The 22,965-nt window shown below is 58.5% G+C and overlaps 9 protein-coding genes across 9 annotated transcripts; 5 read left to right on the forward strand and 4 right to left on the reverse strand.

Moving 5' to 3' along the window:
- Positions 1–112: 112 nt before the first annotated feature.
- CMQ_3780 (RNA methylase family) lies at positions 113–1,234 on the forward strand (the record flags this gene model as incomplete). The annotated part of the gene is made up of 2 exons (XM_014319718.1): positions 113–327; positions 403–1,234. 2 exons carry the CDS (start codon positions 113–115, stop codon positions 1,232–1,234), a joined length of 1,047 nt encoding a protein of 348 aa, XP_014175193.1.
- Positions 1,235–1,326: 92 nt separating this feature from the next.
- CMQ_3399 (cellular morphogenesis regulator) lies at positions 1,327–7,462 on the reverse strand (the record flags this gene model as incomplete). Its single annotated transcript, XM_014319337.1, has 5 exons — positions 1,327–2,613; positions 2,702–4,209; positions 4,272–6,927; positions 6,999–7,126; positions 7,213–7,462. The coding sequence occupies 5 exons, from the start codon at positions 7,460–7,462 to the stop codon at positions 1,327–1,329; spliced, it is 5,829 nt and encodes a 1,942-aa protein (XP_014174812.1).
- A 197-nt stretch (positions 7,463–7,659) lies between these two features.
- On the forward strand, positions 7,660–9,588 carry CMQ_4031 (vacuolar fusion protein mon1; the record flags this gene model as incomplete). The annotated part of the gene is made up of 1 exon (XM_014319969.1): positions 7,660–9,588. The coding sequence occupies one exon, from the start codon at positions 7,660–7,662 to the stop codon at positions 9,586–9,588; it is 1,929 nt and encodes a 642-aa protein (XP_014175444.1).
- Positions 9,589–10,055: 467 nt separating this feature from the next.
- On the forward strand, positions 10,056–11,694 carry CMQ_3499 (protein disulfide isomerase; the record flags this gene model as incomplete). The annotated part of the gene is made up of 3 exons (XM_014319437.1): positions 10,056–10,207; positions 10,273–10,473; positions 10,524–11,694. 3 exons carry the CDS (start codon positions 10,056–10,058, stop codon positions 11,692–11,694), a joined length of 1,524 nt encoding a protein of 507 aa, XP_014174912.1.
- A 430-nt stretch (positions 11,695–12,124) lies between these two features.
- On the forward strand, positions 12,125–12,696 carry CMQ_3925 (uncharacterized protein; the record flags this gene model as incomplete). Its single annotated transcript, XM_014319863.1, has 3 exons — positions 12,125–12,282; positions 12,353–12,458; positions 12,616–12,696. 3 exons carry the CDS (start codon positions 12,125–12,127, stop codon positions 12,694–12,696), a joined length of 345 nt encoding a protein of 114 aa, XP_014175338.1.
- A 588-nt stretch (positions 12,697–13,284) lies between these two features.
- On the forward strand, positions 13,285–14,266 carry CMQ_3278 (hit finger domain protein; the record flags this gene model as incomplete). Its single annotated transcript, XM_014319216.1, has 2 exons — positions 13,285–13,507; positions 13,566–14,266. 2 exons carry the CDS (start codon positions 13,285–13,287, stop codon positions 14,264–14,266), a joined length of 924 nt encoding a protein of 307 aa, XP_014174691.1.
- A 196-nt stretch (positions 14,267–14,462) lies between these two features.
- Positions 14,463–18,420, reverse strand: CMQ_3429 (kelch repeat protein; the record flags this gene model as incomplete). The annotated part of the gene is made up of 5 exons (XM_014319367.1): positions 14,463–15,751; positions 15,820–15,974; positions 16,120–16,415; positions 16,486–16,653; positions 16,807–18,420. The coding sequence occupies 5 exons, from the start codon at positions 18,418–18,420 to the stop codon at positions 14,463–14,465; spliced, it is 3,522 nt and encodes a 1,173-aa protein (XP_014174842.1).
- Positions 18,421–19,685: 1,265 nt separating this feature from the next.
- CMQ_3309 (uncharacterized protein) lies at positions 19,686–19,904 on the reverse strand (the record flags this gene model as incomplete). Its single annotated transcript, XM_014319247.1, has 1 exon — positions 19,686–19,904. One exon carries the CDS (start codon positions 19,902–19,904, stop codon positions 19,686–19,688), a length of 219 nt encoding a protein of 72 aa, XP_014174722.1.
- Positions 19,905–20,357: 453 nt separating this feature from the next.
- On the reverse strand, positions 20,358–20,915 carry CMQ_4098 (uncharacterized protein; the record flags this gene model as incomplete). Its single annotated transcript, XM_014320036.1, has 3 exons — positions 20,358–20,649; positions 20,709–20,789; positions 20,872–20,915. The coding sequence occupies 3 exons, from the start codon at positions 20,913–20,915 to the stop codon at positions 20,358–20,360; spliced, it is 417 nt and encodes a 138-aa protein (XP_014175511.1).
- Between the last annotated feature and the right edge of the window lie 2,050 nt (positions 20,916–22,965).

A 22,965-nucleotide genomic window follows, 5' to 3' on the forward strand; every position in this document is an offset into this window, starting at 1 on the left:
AGTGGGACCACCTTATGCTTTCCTGCTGTATCTGAGCTATGGACAATTTGCCAAAAATTCCCAATTTCAACACTACACTCTGCGTCGACAGTTCAACAGCAACACAGCCAACATGGACGAGGACAACGAGATGAGGGACGACATGATGATCCCGGCGCCATACATGGACATGACGGAAGAGTGCCATCACTACACGGCGATTGAGGAGGTGCCGTGGGACCTGCAAAAGTACTGGCACCAACGGTATTCCATCTTTCCCAACTACGACGACGAGGTCTACCTGACGGACGATGCGTGGTTTGGCGTGACGCCACAGCCGGTGGCCGAGTGAGTAGCACTGGTTTTATCTTTCCTTCTTTCGTCTTCTTTCTCCTCTCCTGACTGTTCAGCAAAATCGCCCAGGATATTCCATCTGCCCGCCGGCGTGGTCCCGGCCGACGCCATCTTGGTCGACATGTTTGCCGGTGTAGGCGGCAACACGATCGCGTTTGCCCGATCGAAGCGATGGGGTCGGGTCATCGGGATCGAGCGCGACGCCGCGACGTTGGCCTGCGCCCAGAACAACGCGGCGCTGTTTGAGCTGGCCGACGACGCCATCACATGGGTGCACGGCGACTGCTTCGATCTCGTCGACCGGCTGCGTCACCGGCCTGAGACCCTGGACCCGGCTTTGCGCGTCGACCCGGCCGTGATTGTTCTGTTCGCGTCGCCGCCATGGGGCGGCGTCAGCTACCGCGACCAGCCGGTCTTTGACCTCGCCACGATGCAGCCGTACAATCTGCAGACGCTGCACGATGCCTGCGGACCCTTGGCACACGCGCTCTACCTACCGCGCACCAGCGACCTGCGGCAGATCGCGGCTCTGGCACTGCCTGACGGCCGACCCCGCCTCGAGGTGGTGCAGTACTGCATGCATCGGGCCAGCAAGGCCATGGTGGTGTACTTTCCGGCGGAGGGGGGAGAGACTGGCAGCAATGGCAGCAGTGAGAGCAGTGAGAGCAGTGAGAGTAGTGAGAGCAGTGAGAGCAGTGAGAGCAGTGAGAGTAGTGAGAGCAGTGAGGACAGCAGTGACAGCAGCAGTGAGGACGAAGAGGAAGATGAAGATATGGACGAGGATGAGGAAGAAGACGATGAGGAGAATGATGACGTGGACGACGACGACGAGGTTGAAGACGATGACGATGACAAGCCAGAAGAACTCGTGACGGTTTCAACAAAAAACTCCAAGATCTGACCATACAAGCGCATCCTCCTTACAAGCCAGAATCACGACGAAAACAACAAAAATTCAAGGTCTGATATCATTCATCTATATACCGCGTCCTCCTACAACCCCCGGGCAATGCCCCGGTCGTCAAACAGGTCCTTGAGCACGCCATCGACACAGGCCTGCAGATCGACCGGGCCCATGGCATACGTGGCCTCAAAGGCGTAGATGCTGAGCTGGCTAAAGAAGGGCCGGAGCACCTTGGAGACGAGCTCGTCTTTGCGCTCAAGGCTGACATCATCGCTAAGGCCGGCGCCAACGGCAGCGAGCAGCGGGCGGCGACGATAAGTTGTGGTGGCCAGGGCGGTGACGTCTTCGATAGCAGGACCGGGCGCGGCTCCCGAACCAAGAGCCTCGGCGAGCTCGTCGGCCAGGGCGACAGGCAGACAGGCGGGCGGACGATAGATGGCGTCGATGGTGTCGGAGACGAAGAGCCACTCGCGCAGCTGAAAATCGTCGGGCGCGAGACAGACGACGAGATCGAGCAGCTTGCAGGCCTGCAGCAGGGCGGCATTGCCAAACGTGTCAGCGGCCGGGCTGCTGTCAGGCGCGACGGTCGAGGCGATGGCAGCGTGCAGCTCAGCATCAACGACGGGCCAGAGTCCGGCGAGATGGACGGACGACACGCGGAGAACGAGGGCGCGCAGCACGAGGTAGACGTCGGGCCGTGTGGCCGATGAGGGCGACGACGTGGGCGAGGCAGTCAGCAACTCGACCAGCTTGTCCGTAATGGTCGGCAGATCGGCGACAAAGGCATCGGACGCAGCAGCCAGCAGCAGCACGGCGACGCGACGGAGGTTGAGTTGGGTACGACGATCAGCGTCAAGGCGAGCTGACGTGGCACCGACGCCAAACACGATGCCGGCCGTGGTCGGTGCCGTGATGCGGCCCAACAGCTCTGGCATGCGGTCCTTGTCGCTGACGGCCCAGAGTCGCAGCAGGCCGAGCCAGTGGTCGCGCACCAGGACCAGGTTCGAGCCGAAGAAGCGGGCGTCGTTGAAGGCCTCGGCCACGTCGCGCTTCCAGACCTTTTGGTTGTTGGGCAGCTGTGCAAGGCCCTGCAGCAGCACCAGCGTCGTGGCCGACATGGTGTCGGGGAATGTCTTGGCACGCAGAGTCGGACCGATCACGCTGGCCGAGATGGCCGTGGCCGCTGCCAGGACCCGGTCGTTTTCCGTCACGATCTTGGGCAGGTTCGGCACGATGGCTGCGAGGATGCCGACAATGTCGTCAGCCCGGTCGGCGGCCGAGGGCGTCGATGCTGTTGGCGTCGTCTTTTCGGACCCGTCGGGGAAGATGACCGGTCGGGTGGTGAAGAGGGCGGTGAGGAGTCGTAGGAAGAGGTCCTAGGAGGTTAGTACAGAGAGAGAGGGATGAAGAGAAGAATATAAGAAGGAAATACGAGAATAAGGGAAAAAGGAATCCAAAACTCACCCCCAACTCTCTTCGCATCTTCCGCTGCTCCCCAAAGTTTGTATTGTCCACCTTCTCGCCCAGGATGGCGGCAAACTCGAGCAGACTCGGCAGCGACTGCCGGTGTGGAAACGGGTTGGCCAGCAGGTCCTTGAGAAAGGTGGTGCAGTCCTGCCAGATCTCATCCATCGCGTCGTCCTCGAGCGAGCGCGCATAGTCGACCAGAAAGACGACAATGTCGGCATCCTGCAGCGAGACGGTCAGCGTCGACTTGCGCGACCGTTCGAGCGCTGTCGGGTTTGTCCGGCTGTAGATGGCGTTGAAGACGGCCGGGATCGTGTGCTTCGGTCGCGATCCGTCCAGCGTCGGCAGCAGGTCCAGCACGCTGCTGCTGAGTGCCGGGTCACGCCAGAGCGCCATGGCCGTCTCGAGGCACTCGAGCGTCTCGGCCGCGAAGAGGTGCTCGAGCAGACGTCGTGCCCGGTTGCGCGTCCGGAGAGAGGTGTATGCGAACGAGGACCCGGACGATGCTCCGCCCGACGAAGACGACCCCTTGCCCCAGCACCAGATCCGGAAACAGATCCGCACCGCGTCCTGGAACGCCAGCAGCACCGTCAGCCGGTCGTTGGCTGTCGCGCTTCGCGTCTGTGGCGCATCGGACGCAAAAATCGTCCCAAAGAAGCCCTGTGGCGCGTCCGGGCCCTTGACCGTCTGTGTTCGCGCCTCCTCGGCCAGCAGCTGCTGGTGACCCGTCGCCAGCAGCTGCTCCAGTGCGTTGAGCAGACACACGAGCGTAGCCTCTGGTGCATCTGTCTGTTTCCGAACCGTTGCTGCTGCTGCTGCTGTCGTCGTCGTCGTCGTTGTCGTCGTCCCTCCAAATACCTCCTGCAGCTCCCCAAACGTGCTCGCAATCTGTCCACACAGCGTCTCCACCAGCGGAATCAGCACCTGGAAGATCGACTCCGCATACAGCGGCAGACACGCTGCCAGAAACCCGACCCAGCTGTCCAACACTGCCCGGCTGCAAGGCGCTGAGAGCCCGTCTCGGATGCAGCGCAGCAGTCCGGCCGGTGGCGATACCGTGTTGTTCCCACCCGCCACCGCCAATGTGCTGCCCGTGCTCGCTGCTCCGTCCACTTGGCTTCCCTGCATCTGTCCCTGGCTTTGTCCTCCCGCATTCGTCAACCTGCCTTCGTCACCTGTGGCTGAAGTTGGCCGCTCGCCTGCCACTGCTTCCCGCAGCTTCAGCGACGCAAACAGCACGTCCAGCAGAAGAACCTGAATGAACGGGTCCGCACCCTCCAGCGACGGCTGTAGCCGCTCTAGCAGCGCCTCCTCCAGGTGCAGCTGCCCCAGCAGCGCCGCGTGTGGGTTCAGCAGGATCTGGTGCAGCACCGTCAGCGCCTGCCGGCATAGCTGCGCCGTCTGCGTGTCCTCTGTCTTTCCGCCTGACAGGCCTGACGATTGGATGCACCGCATGCACACGTGCACCAGCATCTCCTGCAGGCTGACCTCGTCGGCTGACGGCACTGTGGATTGGCTCGTTAGTGCACCCGGACAGATCACGTGAAGTGCTGACTAATGTGCTTACCTAAGCTCCCTGCTGTACTGCGCACATCCTCGGGGACCATCCGCCGTGCCAGCACCGTCCACATGCTGCCGGGCGCCCAGCGGAACACGTTGGCTAGCGTGCGGAGGTAGTAGAGGCACATGTCGAGATCCCGGTCGTCCTCGTCGTCTTGGTCGTCCTTCTTGCCCTTCTTGTCCTCGCCTTCGCCGTCGTCGCCCACAAACACCAGCAGCTTTTCCAGCAGGATGCCAAAGAGCCGGTCGATCCCGACCATCGTGTTCAGCCAGGCTTTGACCGTCATGAACAGCTGCGTGCGCTCATCCAGCAGCGCGTCCAACATAAGCAGCAGCGGCCGCGTCAGCATCACGCCGCAGTGGTCCACGCCCGCAAGCCGTGGAAACGACCGCAGATTGCCGTTGGGCGTCTTGGGTGTCCGCGGCGTCCGCCGTTCCGCCACCTGCGGGCTGTCCTGCAGCGTGTGCAGCCAGAGCACCGCAAATGTCCGTCCGGCCGCCGCGCTGCGCGTCGCAAACGTCCCGCGCACGTCGTCCTGCACCACCAGCCTCGCCACTGCTGCCTCCACGTCGCGGCTCTCCACCCCCAGCGCCGTCTGCAGCAGCCACAGCCGCCGGACTGTCTCGACGTGGTGCCGCGGCTCCGATGCCGCCAGGAAGCCCCATGCGGCAGCCACCAGTCCCGGCACCATCGACGACAGCGCTGCCGTCGAGATCCGCTCGCTGATGTGCAGGTGTACCGCCAGCGAAAGCACCTCTGAGAAGACTGAGAACACCCGCACACCCCGACCCAGACACCCGTTCAGCCCCGCCAACAGCCCGGCCACGTCGAACCGGCACGACGGCCGGATCTTGTCCAGCAGCAGCAGAAGCACCTGGCTGTTCAGCGACAGCTCGCCCGCTCCCATGTCGCCTTTTCCTTCCGCCAGCAGCGACTGGCAGCTCAGATGACTTGCCTTCTGCAGCAGCAGCTCTGCCACTGTTCTTGTTCCGTATGGTGGCGATGCCGTGTCTAGGCTGCCCTGTTCGTTGACGTAAAAGTCGTGGATCTGCTTCAGAATCTCCGAATTCTCAACATTTCCAAAATTCCCCGAATTCCCCGAATCCTTCTCTTCTGTCACGTGGAATGCCCGCTCGGGCACCAGCTCCAGCAACTCGACCGCTATGCCCAGTGCCTGTGCCGCAATCCCGTCTGCTGCTGCTGGCCGCTGCTGCTGCTGCTTCGTGTTCTCCAGCATGCAGAGCACCGACAGTGCCGACAGTGGCGCGTGGATCGTAATCATCTCTTCCTCCCGCACGTTGAAGTGCTCCAGGATAAACTTGATCAGGTCCAGCTTGTCGGCCCGCTCAGCCGCCGAGAGAGGCCCTGGCCCGATGGCCTGGGCTACCAGGCTCAGCATCTCCCCGTAGATCAGCCCGCTCTCCACTCCGTCAAAGAAGACGCTGGCGCTGCGCAGCACCTCGTTGAAGTCTGTCTTGGTCGGCGCCCCGTCCTTGTACCGTCGCACGCTGTCGACTACCGGAAGGAACACTTCGGGCACGACCAGCCCGCCAATCTCCCACCGGTCCATCAGCGAGAGGCAGATCCGGTACGGCCGTGCCCTCTCAGCCGGCGTCGTGCTCGCGTTCGACTGCACCATGCTGAGGAGAGCCCGCGTCAGCGGCTGCAGCCCGTACTCTTCAAAGTAGCTCGGCTTCTGTCCGCCGTGGTGCCGGTCGGCGTGCGTGGCCGCCATGGGCGACTCCGGATGCGCGCTGTCGTTCTCGCCGGCCGGTGGGTCGGGACCGATCAGCCAGGCCGATAGCCGCCGATTGAGGCTCATCTCGCGACGCGTCACCACACCGCAGGCTGCACGGATCAGCAGCTCCAGATCGGCTGCCTTGACCCGGGTCTGCAGCACGCTCGTGTGCAGCGGCAGATGGGCCACGAGCAGGTCGAGAAAGCCGCGCTGTATGAGCAGCTGCTCGTCCGCCAGCCCGGCCGCAAAGCATCGCAGCAGAAGCCCCGGCTCCGGCGAGACCACCAGCTGCGACAGTTTGGCCAGTAACGCTGGGTCGGCCTGCCCATCCTTGTCCTTGCTCGGTGCCGCTGACCCCTCTGCTGACGTAAGCGGTTGTCCCAGCTTCGGCAGATAGCGCCCGAGGTAGGCCAGCGCGCCCGGCCGCCGGCTCTGGCTCGTGATGGCCGCGAGGAAGAAACACTGCCAGAAGAAGGCGTCGCCGGTCGCGTGGTCGGCCGTGAGGTCCTGGCTGTCGGGCGGCCGCACCGCCACCTTGAAGCGGTTCAGCAGCTTCAGCGTGCGGTCAAAGTCCTCGGCCGTCTCGTCCTCGAGCCCAGGCAGGAGCGCCAGGATGAGCGACTTGAGCGCCGGACGCATCGATCGCGGGTCCAGGTCGAGAAAGTAGCGCTCCAGGAGGTCGAAGAAGTGCGCCCGCGCTGAGAGCGACGCAAACGACAGCGTGGGTGCTAGCCCGGGCAGATAGACGGGCAGGTCCTTGGAGAGGCCGTCCCTGCCAATGATCGCAAAGACGTGACTGTATACCTCGAGCGCCTTTTGGTGCACGCCCGACGGCAGCGTCGGGTTCAGGCACTGCGACAGCCGCTTGGCCACGCGCGCCTTGGCCGGAATCGTTGTCATCTGCGGCTGTCGAGCTTGAAGGGCCTGGGGGAGAGATGGCCGGTTAGAGTGGGGCAAGGTGCGACCGGGAGACAAGGAGCAGCGTGTGTACACACCTTGAGAAGCCGGTTCAGAAACGAGATGTAGTCAGCCCATTCTTGCAGGGCCGTCTCGAAGAGAGACAAGGCGCGATCGATGCCAGATGCATACTTGCGGTAAGCCTTGTCCTTGATCAAGGGTTCGTCTGCAGTTGTTGGCACAGTGAAAGAGGAAAGGGGATATAAAGAGTGGCCAGACTCTGCCAACGTCTGGCAGTTTGTCGCAACTCACCTCCTCCGAGCTGGTTTCTCCACTGTCGTGGAATGGGCGAGTCCCGGCCGGAGCTGTCCGGCGAAATGGACCGACGCCCCGGCGGAAGCTCGCGGGCCATGGAACCAAAGTCTGAGACAGGGTGCTGTAGTGGATGGGACGCAGAGTGAGCGCACGTCGGTACTGTAACATCTGGCTTGTCGTGATCATCGTGCTCTTCTGGCAAGCCACGACAGCTTGAAGCCAAGCTGGCAGAATTATAGGGCCGCATTACGTCTCACGGGCGGTGTGCTTAGTGCAATTTCAGCGTGCTTATCTTATCTGGGACGCCATACTTAAGACGTCAACTCTTCAAGTCCTCCGTACTCCGTCTTGAGAGCATAGCTAAGCGTTGAACAGCGTCACTCAGCGGAGAAAGTGCCGTCATCCGGTCGAAGACGATGCGAGGCTCGGGAAGCAGGACACGCGATGGTTGGCCCCGGCGAAGACGAGGCGCCAAAGCCCACAACCCATGATGAGATGGATGCAGCAGCAACAACAGAAAGAGAAATAGAAACAGCAACAGCAACGGCCCCAATCGTGGCAGCACCGCAGCACGCGCCGATAAAGGGACCGGGGGCCCAGTCGACGGCATCGGCGCCGCTACAGGCGAAGCCGACGACGGCGATATCGTCGATCGACATCCAGACGCTCTCCTTTCCGGACGGCTCGCGGGGGACGTTTACGACGACACCGTCGGCACCGTCGCCGCCAACGCTGCGACCGACGACCGCGGTGTCGACGGACGTGATGAGCATTGCCAGCTGTGCGCCGACGATGCGGGCGCCAGGCGACCTGGCCAGTCTGGCGACGTACACGAACGCGTCGCAGCGCCGAAGTCGGGCCTGGTCGCTGCTGCGGACGCAGGCGGCGAGCGTGCAGCCATTTGAGAGCACGCGGACGGGGCGGGTGCCGTACGCGCTGTCAGCGTTTGCGCGCGAGTTCAGCGACGTGCGTGGCGCCACCCACAACGAGGATGAGGACGCAGGCGAGACGGACGAGGTACGGCTGGCGCGCTGGCGGGCAAAACTCAAACACTACATGATCCTGTCGTCGGCCGGAAAGCCGATCTGGAGCCGCCATGGCGATCTCGGCCTGGTCAACTCGTACATGGGTGTGGCACAGACGATCCTCTCCTTCTTCGAGCGCGCCGAGAACCCGCTGCAGGGCTTCACGGCTGGGTCTGCTCGCTTTGTCATCGTCACCGAAGGCCCGCTCTATCTCGTCGCCGTCAGTCGGCTTGGCGAGTCGGACGGACAGCTGCGCGATCAGCTGCGTGCTCTCTACATGCAGATCCTCTCGACCCTCACGCTGCCGACGCTCACCAGCATCTTTGCCCACAGGCCCTCAACCGACCTGCGCAAGCCGCTGCAGGGTACCGAGGGTCTGCTCGCCTCGCTTGCCGACTGCTTCACCAAGGGCTCGCCGTCCGCCCTTCTCGGCGCCCTCGAGTGCCTTCGCCTCCGCAAGGCCCAGCGCCAGGCCATCACCTCCGCCTTTCTCCGCCAGAAGACCGCATCGCTGCTCTACGGCCTCATCGTTGCCGGCGGCCGCCTCGTCAGCGTCATCCGCCCCCGCAAGCATTCTCTCCACCCCAGCGACCTGCAGCTCATCTTCAACATGCTCTTCGAGTCCGGTAGTGTCAAGGCCGGCGGCGGTGAAAGCTGGATCCCCCTCTGTCTGCCCGCCTTTAATAGCACCGGCTACCTCTACATGTATGTGAGCTTCTTCGATCCTGACGCCGAAGATCCGGAAAGTCCAGCCACCACCACCACCACCAACAGCACTACTCCCTCCTCTGCTTCTCGGCCCCCTGACGATGAGGCCATCGCTATCATCCTCATCAGTCCCGACAAGGAGAGCTTCTTCGATCTGCAGGAGATGCGCGAAAAGGTCGCCCAGAGCCTCGCCCGGAACGGCAGCCTCGCCATCATTCGCGCAGCCGTTGCCGCTGGCCGGCCACAGGTCGCCGACCTCGTCCGCCGCCCTGGCGCCGCTGTGCAGATCAGTCACTTTCTTTACAAGTCACGTGCCAACGTCCAGTTTGCCATGTCGTCGCTGACGCCCGAGTTTGGCGGCGCAGACGAGAACCGCCGCCTCGAATCCCGTCGTCGTCTTATGACGCTCTACCACCAGTTGCATGCCGCCGTGCATGCCCGCAACTCCCATCTCAAGGTGCTTCACTGCATCGGCGAAGACGCCACGAGCCTCGGCTGGGTCACGCCTGTCTTTGAGTTTTACTGCGTCGCCGGCCCGAACGCGTCTCGCAGCGTCGTCACCCAGGACGCCAACCGCATCGTCCAATGGGCCAAGCGCGAGGAAGAGCGACTGTTCATCACCGGTGGCGGCGGCTTCTAGGGGAAGAGACCGCTGTGGTCGCGAGCACGGGGCACACCCGGATATAAGCATATACGGATATTAGACTTAGACATAGCTGACACATGATTGCTATTTGCCTCATTGCTCAGCCCGTGCCTGGACGACTAGCGCAGGCCCTGGCGCATACCCGCTTCAGCAGCCTTTCTCACCCCACAGCTGCAATTGTGAACACCTGTCGTCTTCTGCGCCGCTGGTTGCTTAGCCGCCTGCCACCCCAGCTTAGAAATACACTACTGTGCTCTTACCCCATGACTGCACTGCCTCGCTGTTAAAAGGCTGTGGTGTCCTCTATTCCTACAAACCCTCCCATTGCTTAAAAATCCCTTCGCCCTTTTTCTGTCCCCCCATTTCTTCTTATCCCGCCATCTCTGATCGCGGTGTCTGTCTATTCCTGCCGGCTCTGCATCTCGCTTGAGCACCTCTTACACTGCACAGACTAAACTGCCATGCCTAGCCTCCGGAAGTTGGCCTTCGCCCTGCTGGCGAGCGGCATCACCCAGGCTGCCGCCTCCGATGTTACCCAGCTCAAGACCGACACGTTTGCCGACTTTGTCAAGACAAATGATGTCGTCCTCGCAGAGTTTTTTGCTCCGTGGTGGTAAGTACACGCCGATCCTGCTCCACTCAGCGTCCCCATCTCTCCCCTCCCTAACACGTCTTTAGTGGCCACTGTAAGGCTCTGGCTCCCGAGTACGAGGAGGCTGCTACCACGTTGAAGGAGAAGAACATTATGCTCGCCAAGGTCGACTGCACAGAAGAGGCCGATCTCTGCTCGACCTACGGCGTCGAGGGCTACCCCACCCTCAAGATCTTCCGTGGCCTCGACAACATCAGCGCCTACAAGGGCCAGCGGAAAGCGGGAGCGTAAGTCCAACTACTGCCCTCTGTCCTGTCTCGGTACTGACCCTCGACAGCATCACGTCGTACATGATCAAGCAGTCGCTCCCGGCCGTGTCTACGGTGACCAAGGACAACTTGGAGGAGTTCAAGAAGGCCGACAAGGTCGTGCTGGTGGCCTTCTTCAAGGCTGACGATAAGGCGTCCAACGAGACATTTACCAGCGTGGCCGAGAAGCTGCGCGACAACTACCCGTTCGCTGCCAGCAGCGATGCGGCGCTGGCCGAGGCCGAGGGCGTGACCGCCCCGGCTGTCGTGCTGTACAAGGACTTTGACGAGGGCAAGTCAGTCTTCACCGACAAGTTTGACGAGGAGGCGATCCAGAAGTTTGCCAAGTTGGCGTCAACGCCGCTGATCGGCGAGGTCGGTCCCGAGACGTACTCGGACTACATGTCGGCCGGCCTGCCGCTCGCGTACATCTTTGCCGACACGGCCGAGGAGCGCAAGCAGCTGGGCGACGAGCTCAAGCCCATTGCCGAGAAGCACCGCGGCGTCATCAACTTTGCCACCATCGACGCCAAGACGTTTGGCGCCCATGCGGCCAACCTGAACCTGCCGACCGACAAGTTCCCGTCGTTTGCCATCCAGGAGACGGTCAAGAACCAGAAGTTCCCTTTTGACATTGAGGAGAAGATCACGCTCGCGTCCATCCAGCCGTTTGTCGACGACTTTGTCGCTGGCAAGATCGAGCCCAGCATCAAGTCCGAGCCCATCCCGGAGACCCAGGTGGGTCCGGTGACCGTGGTGGTGGCCAAGAGCTACGAGAGCATCGTGCTGGACGATGCCAAGGACGTGCTGATCGAGTTCTACGCCCCCTGGTGCGGTCACTGCAAGGCCCTGGCTCCCAAGTACGAGGACCTGGCCGCGCAGTTTGCCGGCTCGGCCTACAAGGACAAGGTCGTCATTGCCAAGATCGACGCCACCGTCAACGATGTCCCGGATGAGATCCAGGGCTTCCCTACCATTAAGCTGTACCCGGCCGGTGCCAAGAACGAGCCGGTGACGTACAGCGGCCCACGCACAGTCGAGGACCTGATCAAGTTCATCAAGGAGAATGGCAAGTACGCGGCCGACCCGGAGGAGCTCCTGGAGGAGACTGCTGCCGAGTCGACCACCGTGTCTGCCGGCACGACCGCCACAGCGACCGAAGAGGCCGCGACCGAGGAGTCGGTGCATGATGAGTTGTAAATTATATCAGAAAGGCAGTCCTTGTCGGACTGGGAGCAAATTCAGTCTCTCAGAGGGGTGGTGCTTAAAATAGCAGCCATTGGTTGGGACCCCGTTTTAACCATTTGGATGACATCAATGGGTCTTTATGGCTATAGTTTCTTTTATGATTTCCCTTACTTTTTACATCCACGTCTCCGTGCTCCCGTCGTAGTGAACGAGTGAGATACATTTCCCAGCATAGATCGTTGGGCATTACCGAGGTAGCCAATTCTGCCAGGCGACACCGCTCCAGCAGAGCTTGGAAACAAGCTAGCTGCTCTCTTGCAAGCGCGTCATCCGGTTTCCGATCTGTTACGACGGACGACAGATTCCTGCAATCGCAACGAACCAGCAAGTCGCCATTCTCCGTCGACAAAATCTATCACTGCTCCAAACACATCTCATCTCCATGGCTTCAAGGCAAGCACTTCTGCGCTCTGCGCGCACGGCATCTTGGGCTGCCGCATCGCCAGCTTTCGCCCGGAGCTTCCAGACCTCTGCCCGGTTCCTGTCGGAGGCAGCCGCACCGCTGCCAGCGCGCAAGCCTGTTGGTGCCTTTCGCGGAGGGTACGGCTCTTCTCTTCTGTCTGCGGTCAGCCGCCCCCCTTGACTCGTCGCCGGACTGACAATGCTGCAGTCTCTTTGGCTTCCTGCTGGGCACCACGCTCTCTGGCTCGGCCGTCTACTACTACGTGCTGCAGGAGTACAAGGCCTCCAACGACCAGCTGACCGATGACATCTACGTATGTTTCTCGTCCGTGGGATTGGTCCAGTAGTGCAGCGTCACTCTCTCTGTGCCGAACATGGCATGGACAGACGGCTATGCGGCCCTGTGGAAAAGCCCTCCTACCTCCCAGACTCACATCCTCTTGGCTAACAATTGTCTCTCTCTTCGCTTAGACCCTGCAGCGGACGACACAGCAACTGAGCAACCACCTGTCGACACTCGAGGACAAGTTGCAGACCGACCACAAGAAATAGGCAGGAGGACATGAAAATCTGTGGCCGAGAAGAGCAGGATCAAGCACGGTCCCCAGACCGCTCTCGGGGCCTTGCGGACAGACTCTGACCGACGTATAAAGGTGACGAGCACATGATCAGGGGGGGCAGGAAGAGCACAGTGCTGTGCTTGTACACAATAGTCGTGCTTGCTACGTTTCTTTTTGTATATCGATCGGCCATGCAACAATGGCTATTTCGACTGATTTCATTCTGCACTGTCTTTGTAGTACCATATGTAGAGCCAATTGCATCATGACTGATCAACCTGAGGCCCTCGAAGAAAACGAAGAAAAAAACGCAGGGTGTGGTTGTCCGCTGACTAATACGCGGGGATAATGGCCGGTTGCGGATTGGCTGAAAGTTCTAGGGGGTTTGATGGTGCCTAAGCTGCTGCAAGGCTGCTGTAGATAGTCGGTGAAAATCCTTATCGCGTACAGACTCATTGGAGCTCTACAACGAATCTTCCCACAACGACAGCCATCAGCGATTAACAACTTTGGCGTCCTCGAGGTAGCCAGCGCGCGGCGGTCGGTGGCACCTGGCTGGGCGTATGTGCCAGACACGCCGATGGGCTTTGGCGCGTTTGCGTCGGCGGCGCCCAAGACGGGCACGTCCAACCGCAAGCGAGCGGCGCGCAGTCAAGCCGGCACCGGGTTTGCGAGCTACTCGGACCTGACGTCGCGACAGGAGGCCAAGCTGCGGAAGGAGCTGGAGGTGCTGGAGCGTGACAGTGGTGCGGGCGTGGGGCCTCGTGACGCGGCGATTCCCATCCCGGCAAAAGCCGTCAAAGGTGAGAGGGAAAGAGAGAGACAGAAGGGTCAAGGTCTTGCGAATTCTGACAAGAGCAGCCCAGAACAAGCACACGCCGACGGTGCGCAAGATCCTGGCGTCGCAAAAGACGTTTGCCAACCACCTCGACGATTTTCTGGCCATGACGGCGCTTCACGAGAACAGCCACAATGAGGGGACACCGAGCGGACGAGGAGCAGCAGCAGCAGCAGCAGTGCCATCGACAGCAACGTCAGAAGCGGAGACGGCGCCTGCTAGCGGAAGGGGCAAGCGGACAGCCAAGAAGGAGGCAGCTAAGCGGGAGAGCAAGAAGCGGCAATCGATATCAACGACGGCAAAAGTCGCTCCGACTGACGACACGCCCATGCCAGAAGCATCCGCTGCCGCTTCTTCGACGCCAGAAACACCAGCGCCGCCGTCATCGGCCATCCTCCGGCCGTACGCGGGACCACGGCCGGCACCCCAGACGTCCGACGGCGACCCGCTGCTCGTCAGCTACGTGCCACCGCTACCAACGGACGACGAGCTGCGCGCGCTGCTGGCAGCCCCACCGCTGTCGTACGCCGAGGCGCGGGCGACGTGGCCGACAGAGAGCGCGGCCGGCGGCAGCGCGCCCGAGCGACGTTATCCGGCGCGGGTGTTTTGCGAGATCTGTGGTTATTGGGGACGGATCAAGTGCACCAAGTGCGGGACGCCGCTCTGTGCGTTGGACTGTCTGGAGATGCACCGAGAAGACTGTATCACGCGGTATGGGCTGTAAGAGGAAGGTGGATGAATATCAAAGGAAAGAGAGAGATTGTTGGGAGAGAGAATTGGGCGTTTTAGCGGATTTCTAATAGGACAATGATACCCATATTCGCGGAACATGCGCAAGTCTGCTACTCTGGGGAACACATTAAACACGGAAGCACAACATGTACTTCGTGACCACTCCTTTGGATCTGCTCCTCCCCTGCTTATCCACCCGGCTTGCTCTCCCTCCGCTGGCCGCATACGCCGCATAGGCCACAGTCGCCCGCGTTTCTGTAGCGGTTGTCCGCACTGCTGCTGCAAACAGCACTGTGGCACTGCCATGCGGCCGGGTCAGCCTCGAAGAGCAGGACATGGGCGCACATGGCGCAGGTGACGGACAGCGGCCCGTTGGCCAGAGAGCAGACGGGACAGACAGAGGTGATTGTGGCAGGGGCATGGGCAGGAGCCAGAGGAATCCCCATCAGCGTCCGTTCTCTGGTCTCCTGTTTCGGCTCCGACTTGACGGTTGGCGTCTGTCTCTGGCCATCTCGACACTGCTGCTTCTGCTGCTGTTGTTGTTGTTGCTTGTCGCCTTCTGGCTCTTCCTCTACTTTCGGACTTCTCTCCCACGTCGATCCCTGCAGCAGTTCGCGCAACTCCCTCTTGGTATCGGCCTCGTCGTCGTCGTCGTCCAGACCGTTGATCTCGCATACCCGCACCATTCCTCGTCCCTGGCCGTCCACCATGCGCGTGCCGTCAATATCTACAGCATCGGGTGCGTCCCGGTCTTTTGTGTCGTCGTCGGACGACTCTTCGTCTGCGTCCCGCTTGATGGAAGCGATATCGTCACCTTCTCCCTCCTTCACCTCCTTCTCCGTGGCATTCTGCTCAAACCGGGCCAGTGCTGCTGCTGCCCGCAAGTCCCGGCCGCGCTTGCTCTTGGCCACCCGCGGCTTCACGGCCACGCTTTTGGCCGTCTTTTCCTCCAGTCGTGCCCGTGCTGCAATGTCTCCTCCCAGCGACATCCCATTCTCGCCAAACTTGCGCCGGATCCGCCGCTCCTGCTGCTCGCGGTACGTCAGGGCCGGCTTCCGCTTCTTGGCTCGGCCACGCGACCGAAACGTCCCGCCGCAGAGGTGCTCCAGCAGCACGCCGTCATCGTCGCCGTCCGGTCGCGCCGTGTTTCGCTCGCCAAACGCATCGTCCAGCCGCGCGCCGCGCCCCCAGAGACCCTCGCCCGTGTAGTGCTGCTCCCACAGGCCGCGCATGTGGGCGGCATAGGTGTCGCGCACGGCCCAGAAGGCGCGCGCGTGATTCATGTGGCGGCAGTGGGCCAGCTCGTGCATCATGACCATCTGGACGTACGGAAAGGGCAGCCAGCGGCCAGAAAAACGCGCCTTGAGCACCAGCTGGATCACCTCGCCGCCGTTGAAGTTGCGCCCGACAAACGACGCGTTCGGCTCGTACTCCTCCAGCGTGACCACGCTGAGGTGGTTCTCCCGCATGATCGGCACTGCGCCAGTCCGGGTCAGCCAAGACCACTCTTCTCCATCTCGCTCTCTCTCTGCCTCTTTGGCCTACCACATTGCGCTGCTATTCGCTCGAGAAAGTCGCGGGCTGCCTCCTCATCCGGTCCCTTGAGCGGCTTGATGAACACAATGTGTGGATTCGGCTGCGACTTCCGCGCATTCAACCTCTGGATTCCAACAGGCATGGTGATGTGACGGACCGTATGTCTGTCAACGAAAACGACGATCGCGGTGGCAAGCAAGATCCCCGCAACGCCAAGTCACGTGATATCCTTAACCATGTGTGCATCCATTGCTCTGTACTCTGTACTCGTACAGCATGTACTCCATATCCCCTCTTCTCCATTCTCACCTCCTGCGTTGGGCTCCACCACCACTGCTGCCTCCACCGCCTCCGCTTCCGCCTCCTGCACGGTCGGCCAGCGACACGACCTCGCCGATGCCGGCAGCTTCCTGTTCGTCCTCGAGCGCGTTGATCTCTTCGCGGCAGTCCCACCACTTCTCCTCGCTCATCTCAAACGCCTTGGTCTTGATTTCCTTGATGGCTAGTGACTCCGGCTGGATGCCCTTCCAGCGCAGGCTCGTCATGAGGATCTCCTGCCACTCGTTGGACGTGCGGTTGAAGAAGTCGCGACGGGATTCAAATGGCTGAGAAGTTAGGAAGGAAAGAAAAAGAGAAGAAGAAAGAAGAGAAAAAAGAACGAAAACGAAATCTCACCCTTGGGTATGGCAGACCGTCGTCGGACGTGGCCGCAGTGTCAGCCTCGGTTTCGGTGTCCATGTCGTCTGTGCTGGCCACTGACGGCGCCGTCGAGTCCGAGCCAGCCTCAGAGGCTGTCTTGCCCTTCTTGCGCAAGCTCGGTGAGATCTTCTTGGGCCCGGTCGCCTGCACGTCCTCCATCGCATCAGCAGCATCGTCCTCTTCGTCCTCGTCTTCCTCGTCGTCTTCCTCATCGTCGTCCTCGTCCTCGTCCTCCGATTCCTGCAACACAGTCAGCAACCAAACAGGCACACAAAGAGGCCAGAAACAGCAACGTACAATCCAGGTGTCGTCCAGAGCCCGACTGAAAATCTCTTTGCAGCCGTCCAGCTTGCCGAGATCGACGACGTACATATCGTCAAACGTAAACTCGCGGTCGTCCTTCTCGTACGTGCCGCCATAGATGTACAGCACGTCACCCTGCACGGCCAGCAGCGAGTTGAAGCGTACGTGTGGTAGCTCCATCGACACAGGCTTCTGCCGCACCACAACCGCTGCCTCCTCTTCGGCTTTCGCAGCAGCAGCAGCAACATCAGCACCATCCACATCCATGGCATCGTCTTCCTCATTACCGCCACTGCCTTTCTTCTTGTCCGTCGCTTCGAGCGCGGCCAGCTGGCGCAACAGCTCCTCTTCGTTGGCTGCAGCACGATTCCGCCTGCCGACCCGCTGACCGTCTGCTCCTCCACCGAATCCGGCCGTTTTTTTGGGTGCAGTCCGCGGCTTGCGTAGCGCCATGGGGAAGAACCGGTTCCGCTCAATGTTCCAGGCAAAAAGGCCGTTAAAGAACTCACTGTCGAGACCCTCCTCGCTCTCCTCAACGTCGTGCACGCCGCCAAAGAGGATGCCCCGGCCGCGATGAAAGGCCATGGTGGTGCCAGCCCGCACGGGGACAGGCGTGTTGGCCGGCTTCTTTCGTCGTTCCCAGCGCACTTGGGGCGGTGCTCCTGGTGCGGCCCCGGCTGCCGGTGGCGTGATGCGCAGGAAGAAGCAGTCCTGGTGCACGACGGCCTTCATGGCCATGCGCTGGCCGCCACCGCCCTGTCTGTTGCCCACGGCTGTCTTGACGCGCGAGTAGCCGCCGTACAGCACAGCACCCTGTTCGTGCGGTAGCAGCGTGAAGGATGAGCGGGCGTCAGGCTTCAGCTGGGCTGGCGGCAGTGTAGGGCAGTGCCACATGAAATTAGCCGTGTCGTAGATCCAGAGATCTGCCAGGTAGCGTGTCTGGTTGGCCGTGTCCTGAAAGCCGCCAAACAGGATGATGTAGTTCTTGTAGTATGTCATCCGATGACCGCTGCGTGCTGGCGGCGACTTTCCCTTTCCACCACCTCCGCTACCGCTGTCCAACCGTGTCCATTCACGCGAGGCTGCGTCCAGTCGCCAGAAATCATTGTAGTGGTAAAACGTCCCCTGCTTCGGCGAGCTAAACTCCCCCCCAAACAGAAACACGCTGCCGCTCTGGTTGCCACCCCGACACCACGCATGGCCCGACCGCGGCAGCGGTGTGTTTGGCGACGTCACCGTCCGCCACTCGTCCCGGTCAATGTAGTACACGTGCAGGTCGTTGAAGAAGGTCGCCAGCGCCCCATTGAAGTATTCCCCTCCAAACAGCAGCAGCTGGTTGCTGTTGCCCGGCGACGCCAGGAAACTCGCCGCTGCCCGCGCCCTTGGCGGCTCCACGGCCACCACCTCGGTGATCTTTAGGAACTGCTCCTGCTGCCGCTTGTACTCTTCCAGAACCGCATCCAGGTCCACGTCCTCGGCATCGCTGCCTTCTTGCTTGGCATTCTTGACCTTAGCCTTCTTCGCCGCCTTCTTCTCCGCCTTCTGCTTCTTCTCTGCCGCCTTGGCCTTCTTGCCCTCGCTCTTTCCTCCCTTCTTCTCCTTAGCCATCAGGTGGGAGAATGGTGGGACGGCAGATGAGGAGACGAGGGGTTGGCGATGCCGGAATTGCTGTCTGCGGCACTCCTACAGTGCAGCTCAGTATATCCAAGCCAGAAGAACTGCTGAAAAGTAATACTGCTATTGTGACCCCGTATCACTTGCAGAAGCTCTTCATAATGACGTCTGAATCCAGCTGTTGTGGATTTTTACGGCGCTCACGTGAATTTCGCCAAACGTCGGATTTTAAGTTTACGATCGCCACTTTTTCCTTTTCCAGTTGTAAGCCTTTCAAGCTTGGCGCCTCGTCGTAATAGGTATAGCGTCGTCTTCAAAGCCGCCGCCTTAGCTCTTCGTATAAAATAACGGCCTGTCTCCTTATTTGCTTAGTATTCTACAAAATCAAATCTTACTTCTGTAAGACCAGAAATCTTCCAGGACATCCTTGCGAGATGCCCGACTTTTACCCAGCCTGTCAGGCAATGAATGTGAAAGAAGATGAATTATCCCCCTGCCGTAGCGATGGTGGGGTTGTGCGAGGGTCTATACCCTCGCCGCTGACTAACTACTATGACTAAGCCTAGCACAGCCAGAGACACTCAGTCAGCTTACGCAAAGAAGCTACTATACCCTATTTAACGCAAAAAGATTGGGGAGATGAGTGGACACGCAGGGACAGGGCAATAATGGAACCAAGTACAGCTCAGATTTGATGGAGACAGCTATTCTTGAACAGGAAGTCTTTGAATAACATGGTTGGATTTCGTCTGATCGTATCATCGATGATTTTCATCCAGGAGCCCATGTTTTTCGGATCGCAAAACTTCTGTCAGCAGAAACATCGCAGCGTCTTCAATAATTCTACAGGCTAGTCAACACAAAGTCTACTTGAGCGTTTTCACTATCCTTGATATTTTGGGTCAAATGTTGTAAAATAGGCGTTGCCGGCTTTGTATAATACTTTTGTGCGCCGAGTTTTCCGTTTTCAACCTCGTCTGATTGAATAAGTTCTGCCAGGGAGGCTTCGGCAGCGGTCTCAAGATAGTGTTGGCGATCGCCCTCTTGTTCTCCAATGCACACCAAGTTTCCACCGTATTCGAGCAGTAGGGAGTTTAGAATCAGCTGACACATACGGCCAATGCAGTCCATAAATGGGTGAAGCTTCGCCCTTAAATATTGCATGACAGAGTTCCCAAATTACATCGAGTGACGCCCGGCATTCTCGATGGCGTTGGATCCGAAAATCATCTTTACGAGAAGGTCTAGCAGTTGCTCTTCTACGGCGGCATACTTGGCCGCATCTCTGCTATACTAGCAGTCATCTCGTCGAATAAATCATCTGGGTCAACATCATCCTCGACTATATCATGGTCGTATGCATCTTCCACGGATATGCTAAATGTGGCTTGCTTGTTACGCAGAATCGAACCATCTGGCTGCATCGTCGACTGCAACATCTGGCAGATACTCCGCCCGAGGTCGACGTGTTTCGACATTGAAGTGTGGTGGTATAAAGAGCGGATGAAAGCTCAGCGAAGTTGGATAGATTGAAAGGCCATAACGCACATTTAAATATCTGGAATAATCGAAGTGCCAGAAAGTGCATGCTTTTAGTCAGCCAGAAGCAAATAGTTATCGTGTCACCTGCCCCTTCTTTGATTATTTCATTGAAATACGCTAAAATTAGGACGGCTATATTACTTCTCACTCAAGGTGAAGGATCGTTCATGCAGAGTTTTTCTGCGTCCATGCCAACAGTTGCCATTCAGCAATTATGGTGGTGTTACAAAGGTACTGCTAAGTCATCTTAAGTCTTCTAAGGGCAAAGTACTGCTATCGTCTTCAACCTTAAGGCTTAATGCATTGCGCCCGGTACTTTGAGCCATCTTCCACTTCTCGAATTATGCGGTCAGATCCGCAATGATCGAGTCGAGGTCAGTGTTGGGGTCTTACTCGTTCTCGCCAGAACTCGCAGTACTGCCCACAGAGGCCAGCATAGTTTCCAGGCGGTCGAGTCGGGAATGTATGCTTTCAAACTTAGAGTCGCTCTCATCTGCCCTTGCAACAAGACAGGCATTTGTGGAGAACAATATTTGGGCTCGTCTCTGTTGTGTGTCGAGTTTCGCACTGAGAGTGTTCACAAAATCCGCCAGCGAAGACAATCTAAAATTGTCTCGAGATTCTTTGTCAAATAGCCGCTCCCTTGCAAAAAGTTCGTAGCGCTCGGTGTAGTCGTAGGAGCTACTGAAGACGGGGCAGGCGTAATGTCACAATTTTCTATGGGCCAATCTTCAGCGCACAGGCTGATGCTATTTTCTGTCACCTGGTCGGCCTCCTCGTCCTCGTCAGAGAAGTATGCGCGGTACCGCTCCATGCACTTGCTGAGGTGTGTCCACAAGAATGCGTGCGGCCAGTAAGAATCGGGTAAACCGAATCTCTTCTCGCGACGGCACTCTGTCTTACCAATCGGCGCCGTTCCTTGCTGCCTCGATCGCAGCGGTCGTCATGGCCGCTCTTATATGGAAGAATAATTCAACGCGCCATATTGGTTTTGTGGCAACGTTACGAAAGGCATATGAACCAAAATATTTGAGTCGCCCGATTGACGCGGTCGGAGTGGTCATCCCTGACAACGGGGAAAACTCAAAAGACGATATAGAAGTTTCTGATACGGAGGGTCAAGGCTGGCTGTGGAGTTGGTCTGTCTCGGAAAATTCGATATGTGTAGCCATATTGGCCAAGTAATGTGAGAGTTGTGTTTCTGTGAAGCTTTTGTTTTTATTTTGAATGGTTCGTATCAAAGAGGAATTTGAGAGAGTATATAACTATTGAAAGAAACGCCGAAGTGAATACGATGTGAAAGCGAGTTGAGCCGAGCAAAGCAGAATTATCACAAGGACATAACCAATTATCAAAAGAGATGTTGCCTGTGCGTATTGAGTGCTCTATAAATTTGTTTGCTTGTCTAGTCTGACAAGTTGACTCTCTAGTTTTAAGATTCACTTCCAAAAGTCCCATTCGTCATATCTACCATCTAACGAGCACAGCTTCCGCGCGCAATGGTCCAGTCGGCTGAAGGATTCGCTGAGTGAATGCTTTGTAAGGCTTCAAACCTTCAGGACCGCCAATGAGGCTACCGTCACCACCACTTGAAGCTACTGCAAAGACAACGGTCCAGTCCACCTGATCCAATGGCCGTCTATATACAAGTGACGACAACGAAAAAAAGACCAGTATTAAGACGACCCAGCTGGAAGGCTCGTATATCTCGGAAACGCGACTAATTATAATAATAACCGTGAACATTGCGCTACTTGACCGCGTGTCGATAAATACTCGTAATCCTCCTCCGTCCGGAAACATTCTCTCGCCTATTCTTTTTCCTCATCCTGATGGTGACACCCCGATATGACGATCCTAACGAACGACAGCCATAATTAACGTACCATCAAACTCAAGCAATTAAGCTCCCATTGACCGAGCTTACGGCCATGGACGACGACGATCGTGAACCGCTATCCATATTAGCCATCTCCGTATTCATGCTAGAAATCTGGCTTATCGCACATCCGCACAGCCCAACTGAGCCTACCAGCCTCGATTCCGTATTGCGATCATTTGCCCGCGTACAAGGTATTCACATCGTAGCATAGATCTTCGATGTCTTTGCTATCTGAGCCTTGCAAAAAGAAGCACTTGAATTCACCAGCCAAAATCCTGCCGCTATCGTGATCCTGGCCCACTATGCTGCCTTGGTCAAGTACACTGAGGGTCCGTTGTGGCTGTGGGATGGATGGAACGAGCGTGTTCTAGAGATGGCAGAGCGGGAATTGATGAGGAGTGGCGAGACTGGCTTCAGTGGCCGCTGCGGTGCGTCGTAATGAGTCGGACGAGGACATGTGCGATTGATTATGAACACCTAAGGATAGGGCTTCTGGTATTACTTGGTTGTTTGCGGTCGACCGTGGATACTCTTTCAAGTTCCTTTCAGCCTATTCAGTTTTACCTCAAGCCACTACGTTTGAGTATGAAAGCAACCACAAGATTATGTCTGTTAATTGCGCTCAAGCAGTGGTCAATATAACTGACGGACCCTTCACGGGTCACCACGTGTCCACCGAAGGAACGAGGTAAGTGGGAAATCGGTTTACATCTATGTAGACTATCATATGTTTGCGTGATTTCCGATTATCCCAAAATGGACTAGGAAGCGTGCGGGAATCAAATTGTTCAGAATGTTGCTTTGACTAAGTGTAAATATTGCATTATCTCATACAATTGGGCAATCGATGGAAAAAGGCACTCAACCAGCTCGGTGCAGTTGCCAGATCTACGCTTTCAAGCTGCGATTTTGGCGCGTTGCCGCTAACTAGCGGAGTTTAGGAAGGTTGTTGCCAATTACATAAGGCATCGACCCACCGACTGACTTTTTTCGCCCCGAAGAAGCAGGAGCCAGAACTGAGATTTCGCGTGTCGTGTCTTTTCTGAAGCCAGCAAGCTGCCGTTTAAGGGTGCACCTTGGCGCCTGCGTGTTTCCAGTGGTGTTCTCTCACCGCC

The sequence above is a fragment of the Grosmannia clavigera genome (genome assembly GCF_000143105.1).
Source record: "Grosmannia clavigera kw1407 unplaced genomic scaffold GCSC_113, whole genome shotgun sequence".
In the NCBI taxonomy this organism is placed as follows: domain Eukaryota; kingdom Fungi; phylum Ascomycota; class Sordariomycetes; order Ophiostomatales; family Ophiostomataceae; genus Leptographium; species Leptographium clavigerum.